Source organism: Trachinotus anak, unplaced genomic scaffold, assembly GCF_046630095.1.
Source record: "Trachinotus anak isolate AG129_WGS33_773 ecotype Australia unplaced genomic scaffold, CSIRO_AGI_Tana_v1 ptg000002l, whole genome shotgun sequence".
Taxonomy (NCBI): domain Eukaryota; kingdom Metazoa; phylum Chordata; class Actinopteri; order Carangiformes; family Carangidae; genus Trachinotus; species Trachinotus anak.
This window is the reverse complement of record NW_027273853.1, coordinates 21,131,400-21,152,955: the sequence shown is the minus strand read 5'-3', so window position 1 is coordinate 21,152,955 and position 21,556 is coordinate 21,131,400. Positions and strand designations below refer to the sequence as shown.

The following is a 21,556-nucleotide window of genomic DNA, read 5'->3' as shown; positions in this document are numbered from 1 at the left end:
ATATCTACATTACACTACAGTGCCAACAACATGAACACTCCAAACGATTTTTTAAGGTTACAAAAAAAAATAGCTGAATAGTTGAAATACCAACAATAGATGAATCACCAACAAAAACGTCAGTGTAAGGCAGAAGGCAACTAGATCTGCCCTGAAGCCGAACTGTCCCACAAGTACTTGAACGCAATCCACAGTCACGGGATAAGAAAAAAAATGTTTTCATGAACTGTGAGGAATTATTTATAAAACGACTAGAAATATAAAACTGCTCCTATAAAATACATGTTGTCATGATTTAAGAATCATAGTCTACTGATGTGCTATAACAATAAAATACAGAATAAAGTAATACTATCTTGCAGTGGGGATTATTCAATGGGATAACCAAGGATCAAGAGAATCAATTGCTCAGATTTCTCAAGTGAATCTGCACTGTGCCACTGAATGATTGAAAAGGGCTTTGAGAATCAGTTTGTTGGTCATCAAAATATTTATTAACATTCATTAACGCTGAGATAATAACATAATTCGTGGTCTTTTAGGTCGGGGAATCAGAATAATACAGCAGAGAGGAAATGAAGGTGGGCTGAGTGACAGCAAGGTCGAAGGCCATGTTCCAGGCCGGGTTGTTTTTCTGTCCACTGTTCAACTCCAAGAGACCTCAGGAGGATTAAAACATCACACCACCAAAGGTTTTTCACTAAATCAACTATGCATTTAGATGGTGTGCTGTAAATTGGGACAGTCATACACTCTGCTTCGGTCTAGGGCTGTGTTGAAGGAGTTGTCACAATACATCCCACTCTTGCGCAGGTCCTCAGAGAATCTTTGGGATTTAGGGTGGAAAGTACACGGTGAGCTTTCAAAGGTTGGAGAGCGAAGACCATAGTCACTGGAAGTGGTCCTGTACAGGGGATTCTGGGTCTTTGCCCACACAGCTGACAGTACACCTGTAACTGCTGGAGTCATCCTGCAGGAGAAAACTGGGTTTCCAGGGCTGGCACATGTTTTTGTATTTTCTACCTGCTGCTCCTGAGAGGCAGACATTCCTGCAGCACCTATAAAAAGAAACCACTATCAGAATTAATGAATCAGCTCAGCTTTGGAACAAGATTACACAAAAACCAGCTAATTATTTAGGAAATGTCTACAGTGAATCAACAATGTTATGTTAAGATATTTTACCTAAACTAAGGTAAGGTAATTATCTACCTATCGAATTAAATTTAGCTGAGGTTAGATCTCCCCAATCTGTTAGCAGTTTCATATAATTACCTTCAAATCCAATAAACAAACGAAACAATCTGCGCTGTCTTTGTGTGGTTGTGTTAGCCAGAGTACTGCTCGGAGAGGAAGCCTGGTCACTATGGAAACTGTAAAACATTAGGTGGGATGACCAGCTGGTTTTATTCTTAACCTTGCAAACACTGGTTCGATAATAATCCTATCCAGGTTCTTTCCCCTTGCTCGGTTGTCGTGGACTCAACATTCACTATGTACAAGAATACATTAACAACATTGATTGATTGATTGATTGATTGATTGATTGATTGATTGATTGATTACAATCCACGGTTGCTTTTACAAATCCTGACTTTTATAGAGCTCTCTGTACACTGGTTATAACTCACATAAACCGACACAACTGAGTCGCGTTTATGTGTCATCCAGAATGTTCCCACAGCACTTTAAGGTATCATCGGTTACGTCATCAACAAGCGTCAGTCGGTTGCGTACAACTGCCGCGTCTACTCATTTCAAACGGCTGAAAAATTGTGAACAGAGCCAAACCTTGACCGTGTTGCTTGTAGACTTTAGCAGGCAGGCTGTCGCCACTTTCTTCCACGGTGTGTGGAGGGTCGCAGTTAGCTTGAGGCTAACTTGGTCCGAAGAGAAGACGCGAGCGCCTTGACCCGGGGTCCTGCTCAGAAGATGGACAGTGAAATCCAAAGAGATGGGAGAGTCCTTGACCTCACTGATGATGCCTGGAGGGAAGACAAGCTGCCATATGAAGATGTCACCATCCCTCTGGTACATGTTACACAGATAGTTAGCATCAGCAGGAACCAGCGTTCACAGTTTGTTTACAGTCAGGTGCAGGGATTTCTCATCGACATTTTGAACAGAGATTTGGTTTTCACGAAGGAAGAGATGTTCCTTAAAAACGACTGCTAGTTCAGATTATATGTAAGTTTATTGGTCATAACAATGTCGAGTCAGCACAAAAGAAACCCAATCTGTATTCGGTTTGTTAATCAGTTTTGAGTACACGAATCCATATATTGTTTTCTAACTGGTATGACAGTTCCCGAGCAGTGGAGGTTGTGGGGTGGCACTCCCTAACGTTTTAGGCTAAAAGGCTTTAATAGGCCACAGTACAGAACTTTAGACAAATGACAAATCATCCATCATCATCCGCATCCATGACTCTTGTGATCCTGGCTATACATGCTTTGGGTTTTTCTCTCAATAACATATTGATATAAATTAGAGTGAACTGAGATGGATGTAACTCGTGAGTTTCCTGCTCCTCATATTCGTGGCATCTTGTCTTCCCTGTACTCTTTTAGAGTGAACTGCCTGAGGCTGAGCAGGACAATGGAGGGTCCACAGAGTCTGTGAAAGAACAAGAGATGAAGTGGACAGACCTTGCCCTGCAGAGCCTTCATGAAAACACACCGAGCACTGGAAGCTGAAAGACCTACAACACAAGTGCAGCCGCTTCCAGACAACTCTACAGTTCATCTTATGACTACCAAGACTGCATTACAACAGGACAAACAGGCCTACAAAATCAATTGCTACTCAACTATACCTCACCTAAACATGGATTATTTTGACCTTGTTCCCAGCCTTGTTATTTCTAGGCAGTGCAATTAATCATATTATTCTGGACACTCAAAGGAAAATGCCATTACGTCCACAGCTCTGCTCTGAAAATTACATACAAGGAAGAGATGTGTAATGTCTCTTCCTTGTTATGGCTTTTAAATGTATTCTTAGATGACTGTTGGTGTAACTAAAGCTATGGTGTCTTAACTCAGACCTCTCTGGGCACCTCCCTGAGAGGTTGTAATGAGAAAAGAATATCCTGACTGTGGCTCCCAACATTACTGTACAGCCTCTGCCATGAGCTTGCGGACGTGGTCATGTGGCCCTTTCCCCAGAAGAGCTGAGGGGTGTCGGTAGGAGCCCCCAAGACGATCCCAGAGTGTGAAATATTGTCCATAGTTGTAGTTGAAGTAGAGGTGATGGTCTACGTGGTGAGCAGCACCGTTGATGAGATGTATCAGAGGGCTGGGTATGCGGTAGTCTCCATCGTGTATGGAAATGGTCCAGATGTTGACAAAGACAAAAAGTGAGAGGTAGACCACCTGTAATGTTAATATTCCAAATGTCATCTTAAAACATTTTAACAGCAAAGTGACAGAGTTTATACCATGTTAAGAATGTACTTTTTGAGATGTGCTTTTCAGGCATGAGCATCATCAAAATGTGTTTGTCCTCACAATCATTCAATTAAAGTTAAGGTCAGTGCAGTGAGTACTGATTCTGTACTCATATTTTGCAATATTGTTATTCCTAAAACCTCAAATCTATCATGATAGTATGTAGTAAAGAATGACAGTCAGACCACCACCTTGTGGAGGGGGAAGATGAAAGGGTAGACGTGATAGGGTAAGCTCTGCAGGAAGCCGTCAAGTGGGTGGAAGGCATGGCTGGCAAATGGCGTAGGGATCTTGAATATGTGATGCTGCTTATGTAAGTGCTGAGGGGGAGAAACACAAATGGTCTGAATTTTAGTGACAGAAAAACACCATGCAATCAAGGGACTCATAGCTGAGCACGGAATTTAGAGTAAATTAACATCAGTAATTATGATGGAGGGGAAGTGTACTTCAGTAACTTTTATGAAATTTGAGCATCCTATGTGATCCATCTAACAAATAGTTATCTTAGAAATCTACAGTTGGAGATTTCATATGTTGATTTGTAGCTCAGATGTTGAGCCCTGACTTGCCACAAATACTCCTAAATTTACCCCCACCACCAACATTACTTTTGTTAAACCTCTTAACTTAAACCCACATTAAAAGATTTTTGCACGCATACTATCAGCTTGTATCAAACAGTGTCTCATATACATGTTACAGATACAGAGCAAAACTGTCATTCATTTGTGGTCTTGTTTAGGCCACCTAATGAATGTCAGCCCAAACTTTACTTTGTCTTCTCTGTTCTGATCTTTGTCTGATCTGTTTTGGTTTCCACCAACTCCTGAGGAAAATATCTGGCTCTTTAGCTGCTTTTTGGTGCTGAGCAGATAGGGTACAGACAAAGCTTCTTTTCCTGAAGCTCACCTTGTAAATGCTCTTATGATGCATGCACCGGTGTATCCAGTAGATACACATGTCAGTAAAGAACAAGAAACCAGAAATGCTCTGGAACACTCCAAACCAACCTGAAACAGAAAGGGACCAGTACACACATGAGTCTCATGAGGAATCATTATATTTCAAAATGTTAATCACATAAGAAATGTTGACTTCATGGCTGGATTCAGTTAGTTAAGTCAGTTAATCACATTTAGTTTCTAGCATTAGACAAACTTTTGTGTAACTTTAATTTTGAATTTAAATCAAAGTTTACATGAACCCTGGCCTGGCTTTTATGATTTTAAGTAAGAGTTTTCTCACCTAGTGAAGATTCACTGATGTTGTCATAAAGTTTGCTGTGTCCCCTGACCTCCCAGAAGAAAAGGGCTACTGTGGGGAAGCTCATCCAGAAGATAGAGACAGTTCCTAGTTGGATCTCTTTTCTTACCTGGTTCTGTCATTGGATCAAAGAAATAAAGTTTTGGATTTGGAAAAGGTTTGCTTTGGAATTGTTAGGACATCTAATGTTATCTCAAATAACAACGACAGAACAGTCAGTTACTACTAGTTCAAACCCCACAGTCAGTTAATTAACTTTAACTGGTCTATGAATACAGAGCCTCATCCATAAAACAGCCTACCTTAATAAACTGTGGATGTCTCATGAGCTTATGGTCAAACACATAGTAGAAGCTAAGAGCACCAAAGCCCAGATAAATCAGCTCTGCTCCCAGGCTGGTCACCACCCACAGGCTGATAATCTGACGCAGAGCTTCATCCTCAGGCCACGAGGCCGGGTAAACATACGGAGTGAAGATGTAATGGTCAGCGATGCTCAGCACGTGATCCATGGCACAGTCTGTGAGATAAAAGCAGTTAAAAGATCAATCTCACCCCTCACCACCATGACAAAGTCTACTATAGATGTGTGTGAGAAACACAAACTAATCACTGTTTGGTGAAAACGAATTGGCTGAACGTTCCTTGAATTTTAGTTGTGTGACAAAAAACTACAACACATAAAGGTGCAGAGATGGTTCTCTCTGAGAGGAGACTTTCACATGATTTTGAATCCTTATAAACTGAATCTAAAGGCTTTGCAGCTATGTGTGTCCAACATGCCTGAGGTTAAGGTTTATCCTGTACATGAACTATTTTAAAAATGTAATCTTGCATTTTTGCCTTAATTTATTTTTATTGATAAATTTCCCTTAGATAAACCTGGCCAAGAGAGTGGCTTCTGCAGACATGGACAGAAAACCTAAAAGCACACAAAGAAGAGAAACAAAGCATCTGTCTAAGACAATCAAATGAAAGTAGCGGGAACTTCTGGTTAAAGTTGTATCCTAACCTAAATTAGCCAGTTCCTAACTCTACAGGACAGAGGACCACTCAAAGAGACAGAGATGACTGACATCTCTCTCCACCATGAACCAAAATCAGACGGCTGTCTATAAATGAAAATAGTCTCATTGTTAAGTCTGGTACAATTTGAAAACAAATAGTCTAAAAACATTACTACAAACTACTACTACTATTACTACAAACTATACATGACATATTACTCAGTGAGCAAAACTAGCATGTACTCTACTGCAATTTATAAAAGACATGTAGTACCTGTACCTGTACAAATGGCCACTGTCCAAATGCAGGCCGCTATCCCAGTGCCATAATACTGAAGCTCAAAAGACTCTAATTTCACTTCTATTAATATAACTGTGCTTGTTCCAGTGAATCCTGTCTGAACAGTTGGCTGTAGGTTGGCTGACTGATGATTAGACCAAAGTCCTGACTTTGTTTTCCTGGTTATCCAAGCTGCTTCTGATGCATTGTTTAACTTAGTTGATTAAATGTTCTCACTCCCAATCAGACTATATTCAACCATACGTCTCCACACCTCTGCTGTAGAATCACCACACACAATTACAATCAGTGTGAAAACAGAGAAACTGTAAATAATGGAACTGTTGTTAAGACTCAACGTATATGTACAGTAGTGTTTGTACAGGAATCTTCTCGCTCAGTTGCTTAAGGATGCTGTGCATTTTGGGATGTAGCTCATCAGTGTTTCAAGTGATGCAGATTCTTTTTTAGTCTTTTAAAAGTTTACACAAAATTTTATTAGATTTGTATGCCCAAGTCATTGCTTCATATTTGTGTGCATTGTAATACACACAAATATTATTGGTATTAGCTGAAAACAAATAGGTGCGAGAGCAAAAGGAAAACCGCCTTTACTGAAAAGAAAATCATAAGTTCCACGAGCATCTTTAACATGTATTCAGGTTTATTAATTTAAATTGTTTCAGTATAAATCTATGTGGTCTTTCAAACACCTGTTTCATGCTTTTAAAGCATTATTTTGTTAGGATTTTCCAAAGAGTTGCTGCTGAACTGACCTTCAACACCAGGGCCCGACGTCAGATTTGTGTGAACCTTCCTAGAAAGTGGACGAGCCTCCTTTCCTCCACGCACAGTGTGAGCACCAGCATATGATTTGTGACAGAAAGCATTTGGCCTTAAGTTGCAAATTGTTTATTGGTGGGAAAAGCACACGCAAATATGAACTGACCTTGTATTCCAATAAGTTATCCAGAAATGTAAACAACTTTCCCTAGAGGGTGGAAAAGATTTAAAAGGAGGCTCTTGCTTGCTTCATTTTGTTGAAACAGTGAGTGTGTTGACAGGAGTGAGAGAGACGCAAATGTGAGTCCTGATGGAACAAGATCCTAGCATGCTCAGCAAATAACAAGGAGCTCAGTGACGGCAAGACCATCAATCTTCCAGTCATTTTTTGCTCATTTCAGAGCAGTTTTGTGGCACATAGTTCATTTGAGTCAAAGTAATGGAATGTGATGCATCATAATATGAGTTAATCTCCAATCTGATGTCTTTATATAGTATAGAAGCACATTCATGAAACATTTGAAATGGCATTATAGCCTTTAAGCCATGCATTGAAAGTTTTGAACCACCTGCATATCTGTTTTAATGCAAGATGAAATCTCTTGCAGGGGTAAGCATGTCATTTTTTGCAGAGCATGTGCCCTGTCCCATGGTGGGCTGTAGGATCAAATTCCCCTTGAACTGTCTGCCCTTTACACACACACACACACACACACACACACACACACACACACACACACACACACACACACACACACACACACACACACACCATGTACGCATCTCATAGGCGTCTCATACATATGCACACAGCAAAAGTAAAATGTGAGAGTTTGATCAGGAGGAAAAACTATTTAACACCTCATGATCGTAAAACATCCTATCAGACCTGAAGAGTCTGTGTGTCAGCTTTTCCAACATGTCACACACAAATATGTCACAGGCAACACCACGGTTACTGTCACTCAGCAAGAAATACAAGCGTATAATGTTATCTTTTACTGTCAGACCAAGCAGGATGACGCTTGCGCAGACAATCTGAAGAGGATAGTTAATGTTTTCACACAAAGAGCTTCACTTTCCACTCCATCTTTGTCTGGAGCTGATGTTATTTTTTAACCATTATCAATTACATGATCACCCCTTTTATGTCCACACAACATTTCTTTAATGTATGCCTACTGTATAGTTCTCTAGATTGAGAACAGATAAAAATGAATATGTGTGTCAGTGTTTTACATATGTAGATCATGTCTGGACTGTGTGCTCCTTCAAAGTAAAAGTACAACCTATATTACATATCTTGCTTACACTTGTGTTTTGCCTCCATATTGTAGTATTTGGTATCTTTCACCTCTCCGATCACTAGCATTTAATTACTACAATAAATGATACAAGTAATTATTACTTGCACTCATTGTATAGTAGTTTCACTGGTAATAATGAGGAAAGGATGAGGAAATTTAGACCAGACCATTCAAAAAGCTCTCCTACAAGGGAAGCTCTCTCTCTACAAAACTGTAGATGTCTCCCTCTTGAGCTTTCTGACACAAACACCACCTCTCTGTGCAGTGCACAGTGCCTCCATGTATTGTTAATCTTTACTGCACATCCTTTCCTGTCCTTCCATTTTTACCCCCATATCCCTGAATAAGAGAGTAAATCATTGCTATTTGAACTGTGGCTTTAGAAAAACTTAAGCTGAAATTTACTATTAACCCTGTAATGCCTGGCCCCAGAAATAATGCACAGAAAATTCTGATTTCTTGAATCTGGAACCTTTATTTGGCCCTTTCACAAAATTTGAAAAAAAAAAAAATTAAATTATTTGCATATAGGTTTTTCCAAATTTTATACACAATTTAATACATACTAAAATGCAAAAAATATGTAATTATAACTTGCTTCAACAGATTAAGTGTTCATGTTAGAATATTACTAAAAATTTCAAAGAAAATGTCACTGGAAAATCGTAAAAATCGCAATTTTCTTTACCTTGATCCAGTGAGTTGGGAACTACAGGTGCTGGTCATATAATTAGAATATCATGACAAAGTTGATTTATTTCAGTAATTCCATTCAAAAAGTGAAACTTGTATATTATATTCATTCATTACACACAGGCTGATATATTTCAAATGTTTATTTCTTTTAATTGTGATGATTATAACTGATGAAAACCACAAATTCAGTATCTCAGAAAATTAGATTATTACTTAAGACCAATACCAAAAAAAAAGGATTTTTAGAAATGTTGGCCAACTGAAAAGTATGAACATGAAAAGTACGAGCATGTACAGCACTCAATACTTGGTCGGGGCTTCTTTTGCCTGAATTACTGCAGCAATGCGGCGTGGCATGGAGTCGATCAGTCTGTGGCACTGCTCAGGTGTTATGAGAGCCCAGGTTGCTGATAGTGATAGTGGCCTTCAGCTCTTCTGCATTGTTGGGTCTGGCGTATCGCATCTTCCTCTTCACAATACCCCATAGATTTTCTATGGGTTTAAGGTCAGGCGAGTTTGCTGGCCAATTAAGAACAGGGATACCATGGTCCTTAAACCAGGTACTGGTAGCTTTGGCACTGTGTGCAGGTCCCAAGTCCTGTTGGAGAATGAACTCTGCATCTCCATAAAGTTGGTCAGCAGCAGGAAGCATGAAGCGCTCTAAAACTTCTTGGTAGACGGCTGCGTTGACCTTGGACCTCAGAAAACACAGTGGACCAACACCAGCAGATGACACGGCACCCCAACCATCACTGACTGTGGAAACTTTACACTGGACCTCGAGCAACATGGATTCTGTGCCTCTCCTCTCTTCCTCCAGACTCTGGGACCTTGATTTCCAAAGGAAATGCAAAATGTACTTTGATCAGAGAACATAACTTTGGACCACTCAGCAGTAGTCCAGTCCTTTTTGTCTTTAGCCCAGGCGAGACGCTTCTGACGCTGTCTCTTGTTCAAGAGTGGCTTGACACGAGGAATGCGACAGCTGAAACCCATGTCTTGCATACGTCTGTGCGTGGTGGTTCTTGAAGCGCTGACTCCAGCTGCAGTCCGCTCTTTGTGAATCTCCCCCACATTTTTGAATGGGTTTTGTTTCACAATCCTCTTCAGGGTGCGGTTATCCCTATTGCTCATACACTTTTTTCTACCACATCTTTTCCTTCCCTTCGCCTCTCTATTAATGCGCTTGGACACAGAGCCCTGTGAACAGCCAGCCTCTTTAGCAATGACCTTTTGTGTCTTGCCCTCCTTGTGCAAGGTGTCGATGGTCGTCTTTTGGACAACTGTCAGGTCAGCAGTCTTCCCCATGATTGTGTAGCTACAGAACTAGACTGAGACCAGTTAAAGGCCTTTGCAGGTGTTTTGAGTGAATTAGCTGATTAGAGTGTGGCACCAGGTGTATTCAATATTGAACCTTTTCACAATATTCTAATTTTCTGAGATACTGAATTTGTGGTTTTCATTAGTTGTCAGTTATAATCATCAAAAATAAAAGAAATAAACACTTATCAAACAAGTATCAGATTGGATACAAGAGGGTTTTGAGTGAAGTTTTTACCATAAGGTGATGCAATAGGTCTCAGAAATGCTTGTATCAAATTTGATGCATTTGGCATTATAGGGTTAAATCAAAACCACATATGTAAATATTATATAGACATAATGAGGAATCAGGGCTCACTGAGCTTCATTAACTCTCTAGATGTGAAGTTTTTTTTGTATTAGGGTACCTCACTTTCACCTTTACTCTCAAGCATTGTGTTTAAATAATCACTAGGCCTACAGATGAGACAGTGAATAATCCCACCTTTTGTAATAATGTCTCTGCACACAATCAAATAGCTGATTGTGCAATCAGAAATTACAGAAACTGAGCTCAGGCTAACCACAGGAAATGTTCCTGTGAACAATAAATTGTTAACATTCATTAATACTTAAAGTTCCATCTCATGGACACTTATTACAATTGAATGATTTGATTTTTCATCACAGCATCACATATTCTCTGGGATCTTAAATTGTATTTTGAAATGAAGCTCTAGTATTTGGACAACACAATAAAAATGTGTATGGGCTTGGTTCCTAAGTGGAGGCTATATTTTCTCCCTGAGACTCAATAAGATATCAACATAAACAATACACCAGGTCTTTATGAATATATGTTTGCAATGATCCCCTACGTGCCGGCGTGACAGGCGCATTTTGCACCCGGTCCTGTTGTCCCCGGACTCTGCTATAAAAGAGCCGCCCATTCAACTCCAAATCACAACACTGACTCAACCGAGACAGACAGCACAACCACTTCACTCGCTGAAGAGAATCCAGACGCCAGCTGTGAAACATGGACCCCTGCGAGTGCTCCAAGAGTAAGTATAGCTGTTAATGGCTGTGTCTGATCATAATGTTTGACATGACCACTGTTTAATTAGACTTTACCGGAGAAAACAGAGCTAATCTGCCTTGTGTTTTTCTGTTCAGCTGGAACCTGCAGCTGTGGAGAATCCTGTACCTGCACAAACTGCTCCTGCACCACCTGCAAGAAGAGTGAGTCCTTAGCAGTTCAGTGGCGTCGTAACCTTACCCCGACCAGAATGACATTGGATGCAATATGAGGCTTAGACTTTTTTTTTTTTCAATCCACGAATTTGACGCCTACGTCTTTAGCTATTTGTAGTCCAATGATATCTTTAAACTCTGATTTTATTTCATTTCTGAGTCACTTTAACGTGAAACGCAGGGAACTTCCCAGGTGGCTCTGATTGGCTTAATGAGCAGCGATGTAAAGGTGTAAATGCATCCACGTTCCACGCTGCTGCTCTGTCACTAATGAACTCTGACCTTTCTGCAGGCTGCTGCCCATGCTGCCCATCTGGCTGCACCAAGTGCGCCTCTGGCTGCGTGTGCAAAGGGAAGACATGCGACACCAGCTGCTGTCAGTGAGGAGCCTGCAGCATCTGCGCCAGAGCTGCTCCATGTGATGGCGCCTGTGTTGAACCACTTTGACTTCATTACTGTTTATGTCGAAAGAGTAATTGTGTTGTACTTGGCTTTCAATGATCAAATAAATGCATTTCCTGAACGTGGCTGTGTCTTGGTTCGGCTTTAATGTTTTGTGCGATGTGTAGGGTTTCAAATGTCAATATAAAATGAGCTAACTGAGGTGTGGTGATGTAGGTGTGCTGCTGCAGCGCGGTCATCCAACAAAGGTCAGACTCTCAGGGAGCTGGCCTACATTCTTAGATCCTAAAGTGTTGCTGACTTGAATAACCTGGGGGAAAGTCCCTTGCTATGTGGAAGGTCAAGTGCTAACTGTCACACAATGTTTAGTATTGTGGCACTAAAAATGGCTTTGTTTTGCTGGATCAGCTGACTTTAAGTATGGAAATGCATTCATCAGTACACTCTAGGTTCATCATAACTTGGACCTGAGTCAAAAGTTAATATTTTGGTATATACCCTGTTTTTTTGGGGTTTTTTTTTTTTTTAATACCTGCAGTTGAGAAACTTCACTAGAACACACCAAAATTAAACATGATGCATCCCTGAAAGGTCTACAGTAGAAAAATTAATGGGTATGCGTTGCTCAGGGATGGGTTTAATATCCAAAATGTATAAATGCCTAGTAAATGGAAGCACAGAAACACCAGGACGACTGGGGGCATGGAGAGAAGATCTACAGGAGGACATCCCAATAGAAAAGTGGGGGGAGGCATGCTCTCAAGCACAATCAAGAACCACTAACACCCGCCTGAAATTACTACAATACAACTGTTTGATGCGAACATATATCACTCCAGAAAAACTTCACAAATATGACAGCGCTATACCTGATATTTGTGTTAAATGTGCAAAGGAAAAAGGTACATTTTTTCACTGTATCTGGCAATGTACAAAAATACGAAAATTCTGGCAAGAAATAAAACAATGTATTCAAAATATTTTACAGATTCAAATACCCTTAGTCCCACATTTGTTTATATTTGGTCTATATCCAGACAATTTGAAGTTTAAAAAACATCAACGAATATTTGTAGACTTTATAAATATAGCAGCTAGGCTGTTTTTCCTATTTTATATACTGGTACATTTCATGTTGTACACTGTGGAATCTGATTTATGTGATTTATGTATTGTAATTCTTTTTCAGTCTATACATTTACATTTTGTTGTTTCTAAAACTAACAAAAAAAGCACTCGGCTCCCATGTGTTTCACTCGTCACACTTTGTTTACAATGGGCACATCTTGTAATGACTCAGCTCCATGGATGTGCTCTGTCATTGCCAGTCACTGTGTGAGAAACTTTCCAAAAAAGCATCAAAGGTAGCGGGCGCAAAAAACTATGTTGCCTTCAGGCTCCCAACACAAGCTCCTACATCCGAGGCAGTGAATTGAACTCGTCTCCCAGCAGTCGAATTGACCTTAGCGAAAAGGAAATAAAAAACTAAAACAAACAAACAAAAAAAACAACAACAACAAATATGTCAACACGTAAACATACAGCCATTCACATAAGAATACTGTGGCGTTATGTGCTTGTTGAGGTGAGAGAACTAACAATCTCCACAGGATTCAAACCAACAGAGACTCACCTAACTTCGTTGTCACAAACTAGCCAGGTCAGTCTCATTGTAAAACTGTGACAGCGCTTAGTGCGCTGCTTTAACTAAAGAATGAGTTTGTATGTTTGTTTTTGCACTCATTTACGCTCTCCTCTTAAAAGTGACATTTCCTGCAGCACACGGCACTTGAAGGCAGCATCTTTTCCTTCCCTTCGCCTCTCTATTAATGCGCTTGGACACAGAGCCCTGTGAACAGCCAGCCTCTTTAGCAATGACCTTTTGTGTCTTGCCCTCCTTGTGCAAGGTGTCGATGGTCGTCTTTTGGACAACTGTCAGGTCAGCAGTCTTCCCCATGATTGTGTAGCTACAGAACTAGACTGAGACCAGTTAAAGGCCTTTGCAGGTGTTTTGAGTGAATTAGCTGATCAGAGTGTGGCGCCAGGTCTCTTCATTATTGAACCTTTTCACAATATTCTAATTTTCTGAGATACTGAATTTGTGGTTTTCATTAGTTGTCAGTTATAATCATCAAAATTAAAAGAAATAAACACTTGAAATATATCAGTCTGTGTGGAATGAATGTATACATTATACAAGTTTCACTTTCTGAATGGAATTACTGAAATAAATCAACTTTTCTATGATATTCTAATTATATGACCAGCACCTGTATCTGAAGGTGGCCAACTTGGATTGTCCCATGTGCTGTGTCTGAATTGTTGTAGTGATAAAGGTATCCACCAGGGGTTGGAAGACAAGCATCAGATTGGATACAAGAGGGTTTTGAGTGAAGTTTTTACCATAAGGTAAATAATCACTAGGCCTACAGATGAGACAGTGAATAATCCCACCTTTTGTAATAACGTCTCTGCACACAATCAAATAGCTGATTGTGCAATCAGAAATTACAGAAACTGAGCTCAGGCTAACCACAGGAAATGTTCCTGTGAACAATAAATTGTTAACATTCATTAAAGTTCCATCTCATGGACACTAATTACAATTGAATGAGATTTTTCATCACAGCATCACATATTCTTTGTCATTTATAGGCCAACACGTTTGTGTCATTTGGTATTCTTGGAAAATTTGGGATCTTAAATTGTACTTTGAAATGAAGCTCTAGTATTTGGACAACACAATAAAAATGTGTATGGGCTTGGTTCCTAAGTGGAGGCTATATTTTCTCCCTGAGACTCAATAAGATATCAACATAAACAATACACCAGGTCTTTATGAATATATGTTTGCAATGATCCCCTACGTGCCGGCGTGACAGGCGCATTTTGCACCCGGTCCTGTTGTTCCCGGACTCTGCTATAAAAGAGCCGCCCATTCAACTCCAAATCACAACACTGACTCAACCGAGACAGACAGCACAACCACTTCACTCTCTGAAGAGAATCCAGACGCCAGCTGTGAAACATGGACCCCTGCGAGTGCTCCAAGAGTAAGTATAGCTGTTAATGGCTGTGTCTGATCATAATGTTTGACATGACCACTGTTTAATTAGACTTTACCAGAGAAGGCAAAGTTAATCTGCCTTGTGTTTTTCTGTTCAGCTGGAACCTGCAGCTGTGGAGAATCCTGTACCTGCACAAACTGCTCCTGCACCACCTGCAAGAAGAGTGAGTCCTTAGCAGTTCAGTGGCGTCGTAACCTTACCCCGACCAGAATGACATTGGATGCAATATGAGGCTTAGACTTTTTTTTTCAATCCACGAATTTGACGCCTACGTCTTAATCTATTTGTAGTCCAATGATATCTTTAAACTCTGATTTTATTTCATTTCTGAGTCACTTTAACGTGAAACGCAGGGAACTTCCCAGGTGGCTCTGATTGGCTTAATGAGCAGCGATGTAAAGGTGTAAATGCATCCACGTTCCACGCTGCTGCTCTGTCACTAATGAACTCTGACCTTTCTGCAGGCTGCTGCCCATGCTGCCCATCTGGCTGCACCAAGTGCGCCTCTGGCTGCGTGTGCAAAGGGAAGACATGCGACACCAGCTGCTGTCAGTGAGGAGCCTGCAGCATCTGCGCCAGAGCTGCCCCATGTGATGGCGCCTGTGTTGAACCACTTTGACTTCATTACTGTTTATGTCGAAAGAGTAATTGTGTTGTACTTGGCTTTCAATGATCAAATAAATGCATTTCCTGAACGTGGCTGTGTCTTGGTTCGGCTTTAATGTTTTGTGCGATGTGTAGGGTTTCAAATGTCAATATAAAATGAGCTGACTGAGGTGTGGTGATGTAGGTGTGCTGCTGCAGCGCGGTCATCTAACAAAGGTCAGACTCTCAGGGAGCTGGCCTACATTCTTAGATCCTAAAGTGTTGCTGACTTGAATAACCTGGGGGAAAGTCCCTTGCTATGTGGAAGGTCAAGTGCTAACTGTCACACAATGTTTAGTATTGTGGCACTAAAAATGGCTTTGTTTTGCTGGATCAGCTGACTTTAAGTATGGAAATGCATTCATCAGTACACTCTAGGTTCATCATAACTTGGACCTGAGTCAAAAGTTAATATTTTGGTATATACCCTGTTTTTTTGGGGGGGTTTTTTTTTAATACCTGCAGTTGAGAAACTTCACTAGAACACACCAAAATCAAACATGATGCATCCCTGAAAGGTCTACAGTAGAAAAATTAATGGGTATGCGTTGCTCAGGGATGGGTTTAATATCCAAAATGTATAAATGCCTAGTAAATGGAAGCACAGAAACACCAGGACGACTGGGGGCATGGAGAGAAGATCTACAGGAGGACATCCCAACAGAAAAGTGGGGGGAGGCATGCTCTCAAGCACAATCAAGAACCACTAACACCCGCCTGAAATTACTACAATACAACTGGTTGATGCGAACATATATCACTCCAGAAAAACTTCACAAATATGACAGCGCTATACCTGATATTTGTGTTAAATGTGCAAAGGAAAAAGGTACATTTTTTCACTGTATCTGGCAATGTACAAAAATACAAAAATTCTGGCAAGAAATAAAACAATGTATTCAAAATATTTTACAGATTCAAATACCCTTAGTCCCACATTTGTTTATATTTGGTCTATATCCAGACAATTTGAAGTTTAAAAAACATCAACGAATATTTGTAGACTTTATAAATATAGCAGCTAGGCTGTTTTTCCTATTTTATATACTGGTACATTTCATGTTGTACACTGTGGAATCTGATTTATGTGATTTATGTATTGTAATTCTTTTTCAGTCTATACATTTACATTTTGTTGTTTCTAAAACTAACAAAAAAAGCACTCGGCTCCCATGTGTTTCACTCGTCACACTTTGTTTACAATGGGCACATCTTGTAATGACTCAGCTCCATGGATGTGCTCTGTCATTGCCAGTCACTGTGTGAGAAACTTTCCAAAAAAGCATCAACGGTAGCGGGCGCAAAAAACTATGTTGCCTTCAGGCTCCCAACACAAGCTCCTACATCCGAGGCAGTGAATTGAACTTGTCTCCCAGCAGTCGAATTGACCTTAGCGAAAAGGAAATAAAAAACTAAAACAAACAAACAAAAAAAACAACAACAACAAATATGTCAACACGTAAACATACAGCCATTCACATAAGAATACTGTGGCGTTATGTGCTTGTTGAGGTGAGAGAACTAACAATCTCCACAGGATTCAAACCAACAGAGACTCACCTAACTTCGTTGTCACAAACTAGCCAGGTCAGTCTCATTGTAAAACTGTGACAGCGCTTAGTGCGCTGCTTTAACTAAAGAATGAGTTTGTATGTTTGTTTGTTTGTTTTTGCACTCATTCGCGCTCTCCTCTTGAAAGTGATATTTCCTGCAGCACACGGCACTTGAAGGCAGCATATTACAATAAGCCTTGTTACCTCGGTTCGCTCGCAGGCGCCGAGCGGAGCGGCCGGGTGCAGAGCTGCGGGAGGGAGCGCAGCAATGAAAACAGACAGGAGACGGTGTGGGCCGTGTGCACGGTGCCGAAAACACAGGGAAGCGTGACAGAAGAATGATCGCTTACATGTGATGGGTGAATAAAAATGATCCCTGAGCTGAAGCCACACGTCAGCACTTATTTTTGTCTATTATTGAACCTCAGCATGAAACTGACTATCAATTATAGAGACCAAATTACAATTGGCTTTTTTGGTAAATGATGGATTAAACGATTTAATATTAGTAAATAGTAAAGACATATACTGTTGGTAGGCTATACATTGTGTATTTTTAAAACTTTTTTTATATATATATTTTTGAAGCAAGGGTTCTTGCTTCAACTGGCCCTCAGAATAAAATAAGTGAACTGTAATTTTGTGAAAAAGGAAATAAACACAATGTAAGTGATGTAATTCTGTAATTATCACAGCTACACTAAAGCACAGCCTAATGAATGTCATTTGATATCTTGTAATCTGTACATTAAATTCATCTTACACTGACAATAAGGCAAATATGGCAGGATAAACTAGGCTAGAACCTATATTGGCCACTGCCCAATTTATTGATTTTCTTAAGTTAATGGTATATCTCAACATAGTTCTACTTGAATTAAAATAGAAAACAAACATGACATAACTTACAATATTTAAATTAATTTCAAAGAGCCTGTATATATCGGAGGTTTTAATGGTGCCAATGAAAGTACAAGCCTGAATAATTCCCCCCTCGTCTATTAAACCGTGTGCAAAATAAATGTTAACCGAGTGCAAACTGATTTGATCATTTTCCTCTCATATAACCCGTATTTATCCACATTATCCACTACTGGCTACACAAATATAAAAAAAGAGGAAATTATAATATCCTAGTAGACGATATAGGTGGCATTTCATGTCCCCCATGAATGTATATACTTCTTTATATAATTACTTTTTTCTCCGTGTAAACACGTTAATTATTTTGGGGTCTGGTGTGTCCCCTGGGGGGATGGGGGGCTCGGGGAGTCTTATGTAAGTTTCAGACGACACAACATCTCCTCCCGGCCTGGGAATCTCTCTGCTCCCGCTGGGAAGCGCTCGCCCAGCCCGTGTGCACAAACCTCTTGGCAATGATCCCCTACGTGCCGGCGTGACAGGCGCATTTTGCACCCGGTCCTGTTGTTCCCGGACACTGCTATAAAAGAGCCGCCCATTCAACTCCAAATCACAACACTGGCTCAACCGAGACAGACAGCACAACCACTTCACTCTCTGAAGAGAATCCAGACGCCAGCTGTGAAACATGGACCCCTGCGAGTGCTCCAAGAGTAAGTATAGCTGTTAATGGCTGTGTCTGGTCATAATGTTTGACATGACCACTGTTTAATTAGACTTTACCGGAGAAAACAGAGCTAATCTGCCTTGTGTTTTTCTGTTCAGCTGGAACCTGCAACTGTGGAGGATCCTGTACCTGCACAAACTGCTCCTGCACCACCTGCAAGAAGAGTGAGTCCTTAGCAGTTTAGTGGCGTCGTAACCTTACCCCGACCAGAATGACATTGGATGCAATATGAGGCTTAGACTTTTTTTTTTTCAATCCACGAATTTGACGCCTACGTCTTTAGCTATTTGTAGTCCAATGATATCTTTAAACTCTGATTTTATTTCATTTCTGAGTCACTTTAACGTGAAACGCAGGGAACTTCCCAGGTGGCTCTGATTGGCTTAATGAGCAGCGATGTAAAGGTGTAAATGCATCCACGTTCCACGCTGCTGCTCTGTCACTAATGAACTCTGACCTTTCTGCAGGCTGCTGCCCATGCTGCCCATCTGGCTGCACCAAGTGCGCCTCTGGCTGCGTGTGCAAAGGGAAGACATGCGACACCAGCTGCTGTCAGTGAGGAGCCTGCAGCATCTGCGCCAGAGCTGCTCCATGTGATGGCGCCTGTGTTGAACCACTTTGACTTAATTACTGTTGATTATGTCTAAAGAGTAATTGTTTTGTACTTGTCTTTCAATGATCAAATAAATGACATAAATTCATCAATGTGGCTGTATCTTGGTTTGGCTTTAATGTTTGGTGCAATATGTAGGATTTCAAATGTCAGTGGTGTCAATGGTCACCTAACAAAGGTCAGACTCACAAGTGTTCCTGACTTGAATAACCTGGGGGAAAGTCCTTTTCTATGTGGAAGGTCAAGTGCTAACTGTCACACAATGTTTAGTATTGTGGCACTAAAAATAGCTTAATGTCTTTGCTGGATCAGCTGACTTTAAGTATGGAAATGCATTCATCAGTACACTCTAGGTTAATCACAACTTGGACCTGAGTCAAAAGTTCATATTTGAGTCATGCATAGAAATCTCTAGTTAAAGGTGGCTTGCTCTGCATTAACTATTTAACTGTTCCCAGCTGCTTACTATCTTAAATACTAAAACCTTTTTTTTTTTTTTTACTTTAGATACATGCAACATAATGCTAAATGGTCACTTATTTTCAAACTTTCAAAAATAAGATGACTGATCTTAAATCTAAGTTACTGGGTAACTCAAGCTTTATCACAGCAGAAACAGCTTTATTATACATAAGAAATACCCAGAGGAACTAATTTGATCATCAAAATCTGTTTTAAACTACTGGATGACAACAGGTGTGTTTTTCAAAACTGTTCAGCCTCCTCCAAACAAGAAACATGCGGACATCCCACCAACAACAGGAGGATGGAAGAGGGCCCTGAACAGAGGCCGAGTAAAGATAAAGCTCTCTGAGCAGGACCAGCAGGTGGAGGCCAATGAGCTCATCAGCTGTGTAAATGGACAATTAAACGGACTGCACTTGTAAAAAACCTTTTCCAGTCTTATCAACCGTACTGAGACCAAACTTGTCTGTGCTCATTGCCAACGTTTGCCACTGTCTATCTAGGGTGCCTATTTTATTATTTTTCTTGTCACTTAACTTATTTTCTACCCAATTTTGCCACTTTCTGGCCTTGATTTGCTCCAATATGAGTTCATTTCGAGTCCAGTGCTCATGACATGATAAAAGAAATAACGCACACAAGGGGCGACAAGACGCCAAGTCGGAACCCCCGAACCAGGAGGAACTACATGTTTCTGGTAGGAACAGTAACGGTGACGCACACAGGAAGCGTTGCGTTGTTTCTCTGTTCAGGGCGAAATTCTAAACCTCTATCTTGTTCTGTCGTCTCAGCAGTAGCGTTTTTACTAAACCGTACTTTTAAAAAGCCCGTTTAAGTGGCCCAGCATGCCGAAGGTCGTGTCCAGAAGCGTCGTGTGCTCGGACACCAGAGACAGAGAGGAGTACGACGACGGAGAAAAGCCGCTGCATGTCTACTACTGCCTGTGTGGACAAATGGTTTTGGTGCTGGACTGCCAACTCGAGAAGCTGCCCATGAGACCCCGGGACCGAGCAAGGGTGATCGACGGGGCCAAACACGCCCACAAGTTCTGCAACGTGGAGGAAGACGAGAACACGTACATCAAGAGAGCCGAGGGCATCGAGAAGCAGCACCGCAAGAAGTGCGGCAAGTGCGGCCTGCTGCTCTTCTACCAGCACCAGGAGAAGAACAACCCGGCTACCTTCATTGTGGACGGAGCCGTGGTCAAGTTCGGGCAGGGCTTCGGCAACACCAGCGTCTACAGCCAGAAGCAGCCGGAGGCTCCCAAGAAAGTCCGTGTGATGATGACCAAGCGGACGAAAGACATGGGCAAGTTCAGCTCTGTCACGGTGTCCACCATAGACGAGGAGGAGGAGGAGATCGAGGCCAGGGAGGTGGCGGACTCGTACGCCCAAAACGCCAAAGTGATCGAGAAGCAGCTGGAGAGGAAAGGCATGAGCAAGAGAAGGCTCCAGGAGCTGGCTGAGCTGGAGGCCAAGAAGGCGAAGATGAAGGGCACACTCATCGACAATCAGTTCAAGTAGAGAAGTCTCACTGGAGGCCAAAGACTTGCTGTGACTGTCTTCACTTGCACGGTGGATTCTGCAGTTCTACTGATCTGATCTGTCCAGTACTGGCCCAGCAGTTTGTCTTGGGCAACAGCTCTCCAGTGGACAAATGGGATTTCATATATTTGTGTGTATATATATATATATATAGGAACAGGACCTATGATGTGTGTGGGTTTTGCATATTAAGAAGGAGGTCTCTGGGATCACCATCTTAATATAGACCTGTAAGATATAGAACAAGTATAGACCTTTAAGTTTGTTTAAAATGTTATTTTGTACAAAATAAACCTGTTTGGTATTTTTAAGGCTCTTGGTGTAATAGTATTGG

General features: G+C 41.0%; 7 protein-coding genes across 8 annotated transcripts; 5 read left to right on the top strand and 2 right to left on the bottom strand.

Annotated features, from left to right (window-relative positions):
* Positions 1-582: 582 nt before the first annotated feature.
* On the bottom strand, positions 583-1,457 carry LOC139637105 (piercer of microtubule wall 2 protein-like). Its single transcript, XM_071505658.1, has 2 exons — positions 1,276-1,457; positions 583-1,058 (listed from the first exon to the last, which is right to left on the bottom strand). The coding sequence occupies exons 1-2, from the start codon at positions 1,382-1,384 to the stop codon at positions 718-720; spliced, it is 450 nt and encodes a 149-aa protein (XP_071361759.1). The 5' UTR covers positions 1,385-1,457; the 3' UTR covers positions 583-717.
* Positions 1,458-1,784: 327 nt separating this feature from the next.
* Positions 1,785-2,845, top strand: anapc13 (anaphase promoting complex subunit 13). The gene is made up of 2 exons (XM_071505666.1): positions 1,785-2,031; positions 2,571-2,845. The coding sequence occupies exons 1-2, from the start codon at positions 1,933-1,935 to the stop codon at positions 2,694-2,696; spliced, it is 225 nt and encodes a 74-aa protein (XP_071361767.1). The 5' UTR covers positions 1,785-1,932; the 3' UTR covers positions 2,697-2,845.
* On the bottom strand, positions 2,176-7,061 carry LOC139637078 (lathosterol oxidase-like). 2 transcript variants are annotated; one of them, XM_071505611.1, is made up of 6 exons: positions 6,952-7,061; positions 5,018-5,235; positions 4,698-4,830; positions 4,362-4,462; positions 3,641-3,769; positions 2,176-3,374 (listed from the first exon to the last, which is right to left on the bottom strand). In XM_071505611.1, the coding sequence occupies exons 2-6, from the start codon at positions 5,225-5,227 to the stop codon at positions 3,111-3,113; spliced, it is 837 nt and encodes a 278-aa protein (XP_071361712.1). In that variant the 5' UTR covers positions 5,228-5,235; positions 6,952-7,061; the 3' UTR covers positions 2,176-3,110. The 2 variants fall into 2 exon arrangements, with proteins under 2 accessions (XP_071361712.1, XP_071361704.1); XM_071505603.1 differs by lacking the exon at positions 6,952-7,061 and adding an exon at positions 6,779-6,903 and having other exon boundaries at positions 2,978-3,374.
* Positions 7,062-11,033: 3,972 nt separating this feature from the next.
* Positions 11,034-11,871, top strand: LOC139637208 (metallothionein A). Its single transcript, XM_071505783.1, has 3 exons — positions 11,034-11,154; positions 11,267-11,332; positions 11,637-11,871. The coding sequence occupies exons 1-3, from the start codon at positions 11,130-11,132 to the stop codon at positions 11,726-11,728; spliced, it is 183 nt and encodes a 60-aa protein (XP_071361884.1). The 5' UTR covers positions 11,034-11,129; the 3' UTR covers positions 11,729-11,871.
* Positions 11,872-14,637: 2,766 nt separating this feature from the next.
* LOC139637070 (metallothionein A) lies at positions 14,638-15,513 on the top strand. Its single transcript, XM_071505574.1, has 3 exons — positions 14,638-14,799; positions 14,912-14,977; positions 15,279-15,513. Exons 1-3 carry the CDS (start codon positions 14,775-14,777, stop codon positions 15,368-15,370), a joined length of 183 nt encoding a protein of 60 aa, XP_071361675.1. The 5' UTR covers positions 14,638-14,774; the 3' UTR covers positions 15,371-15,513.
* A 2,912-nt stretch (positions 15,514-18,425) lies between these two features.
* On the top strand, positions 18,426-19,301 carry mt2 (metallothionein 2). The gene is made up of 3 exons (XM_071505564.1): positions 18,426-18,586; positions 18,699-18,764; positions 19,068-19,301. Exons 1-3 carry the CDS (start codon positions 18,562-18,564, stop codon positions 19,157-19,159), a joined length of 183 nt encoding a protein of 60 aa, XP_071361665.1. The 5' UTR covers positions 18,426-18,561; the 3' UTR covers positions 19,160-19,301.
* A 1,088-nt stretch (positions 19,302-20,389) lies between these two features.
* On the top strand, positions 20,390-21,533 carry steep1 (STING1 ER exit protein 1). The gene has a single exon (XM_071505550.1). It carries the CDS (start codon positions 20,524-20,526, stop codon positions 21,199-21,201), a length of 678 nt encoding a protein of 225 aa, XP_071361651.1. The 5' UTR covers positions 20,390-20,523; the 3' UTR covers positions 21,202-21,533.
* The last annotated feature ends 23 nt before the right edge of the window (positions 21,534-21,556 follow it).

What these genes read in the sequence shown, in the direction of transcription:
- steep1 (XM_071505550.1), top strand. Translation starts at nt 20,524, where the DNA reads ATGCCGAAGGTCGTGTCCAGAAGCGTCGTGTGCTCGGACACCAGAGAC.
- LOC139637105 (XM_071505658.1), bottom strand. Translation starts at nt 1,384, where the DNA reads ATGTTTTACAGTTTCCATAGTGACCAGGCTTCCTCTCCGAGCAGTACT. An exon ending in TTTGTTTATTGGATTTGAAG is followed by an intron (nt 1,059 to 1,275) that starts GTAATTATATGA and finishes TTCTTTTTATAG; the next exon opens with GTGCTGCAGGAATGTCTGCC.
- LOC139637208 (XM_071505783.1), top strand. Translation starts at nt 11,130, where the DNA reads ATGGACCCCTGCGAGTGCTCCAAGA. An exon ending in CCCCTGCGAGTGCTCCAAGA is followed by an intron (nt 11,155 to 11,266) that starts GTAAGTATAGCT and finishes TTTTCTGTTCAG; the next exon opens with CTGGAACCTGCAGCTGTGGA. An exon ending in CTGCACCACCTGCAAGAAGA is followed by an intron (nt 11,333 to 11,636) that starts GTGAGTCCTTAG and finishes ACCTTTCTGCAG; the next exon opens with GCTGCTGCCCATGCTGCCCA.
- mt2 (XM_071505564.1), top strand. Translation starts at nt 18,562, where the DNA reads ATGGACCCCTGCGAGTGCTCCAAGA. An exon ending in CCCCTGCGAGTGCTCCAAGA is followed by an intron (nt 18,587 to 18,698) that starts GTAAGTATAGCT and finishes TTTTCTGTTCAG; the next exon opens with CTGGAACCTGCAACTGTGGA. An exon ending in CTGCACCACCTGCAAGAAGA is followed by an intron (nt 18,765 to 19,067) that starts GTGAGTCCTTAG and finishes ACCTTTCTGCAG; the next exon opens with GCTGCTGCCCATGCTGCCCA.
- LOC139637078 (XM_071505611.1), bottom strand. Translation starts at nt 5,227, where the DNA reads ATGGATCACGTGCTGAGCATCGCTGACCATTACATCTTCACTCCGTAT. An exon ending in CATCAGTGAATCTTCACTAG is followed by an intron (nt 4,463 to 4,697) that starts GTGAGAAAACTC and finishes TTTCTGTTTCAG; the next exon opens with GTTGGTTTGGAGTGTTCCAG. An exon ending in ATCATAAGAGCATTTACAAG is followed by an intron (nt 3,770 to 4,361) that starts GTGAGCTTCAGG and finishes TCTCCCCCTCAG; the next exon opens with CACTTACATAAGCAGCATCA.
- anapc13 (XM_071505666.1), top strand. Translation starts at nt 1,933, where the DNA reads ATGGACAGTGAAATCCAAAGAGATGGGAGAGTCCTTGACCTCACTGAT. An exon ending in AAGATGTCACCATCCCTCTG is followed by an intron (nt 2,032 to 2,570) that starts GTACATGTTACA and finishes GTACTCTTTTAG; the next exon opens with AGTGAACTGCCTGAGGCTGA.
- LOC139637070 (XM_071505574.1), top strand. Translation starts at nt 14,775, where the DNA reads ATGGACCCCTGCGAGTGCTCCAAGA. An exon ending in CCCCTGCGAGTGCTCCAAGA is followed by an intron (nt 14,800 to 14,911) that starts GTAAGTATAGCT and finishes TTTTCTGTTCAG; the next exon opens with CTGGAACCTGCAGCTGTGGA. An exon ending in CTGCACCACCTGCAAGAAGA is followed by an intron (nt 14,978 to 15,278) that starts GTGAGTCCTTAG and finishes ACCTTTCTGCAG; the next exon opens with GCTGCTGCCCATGCTGCCCA.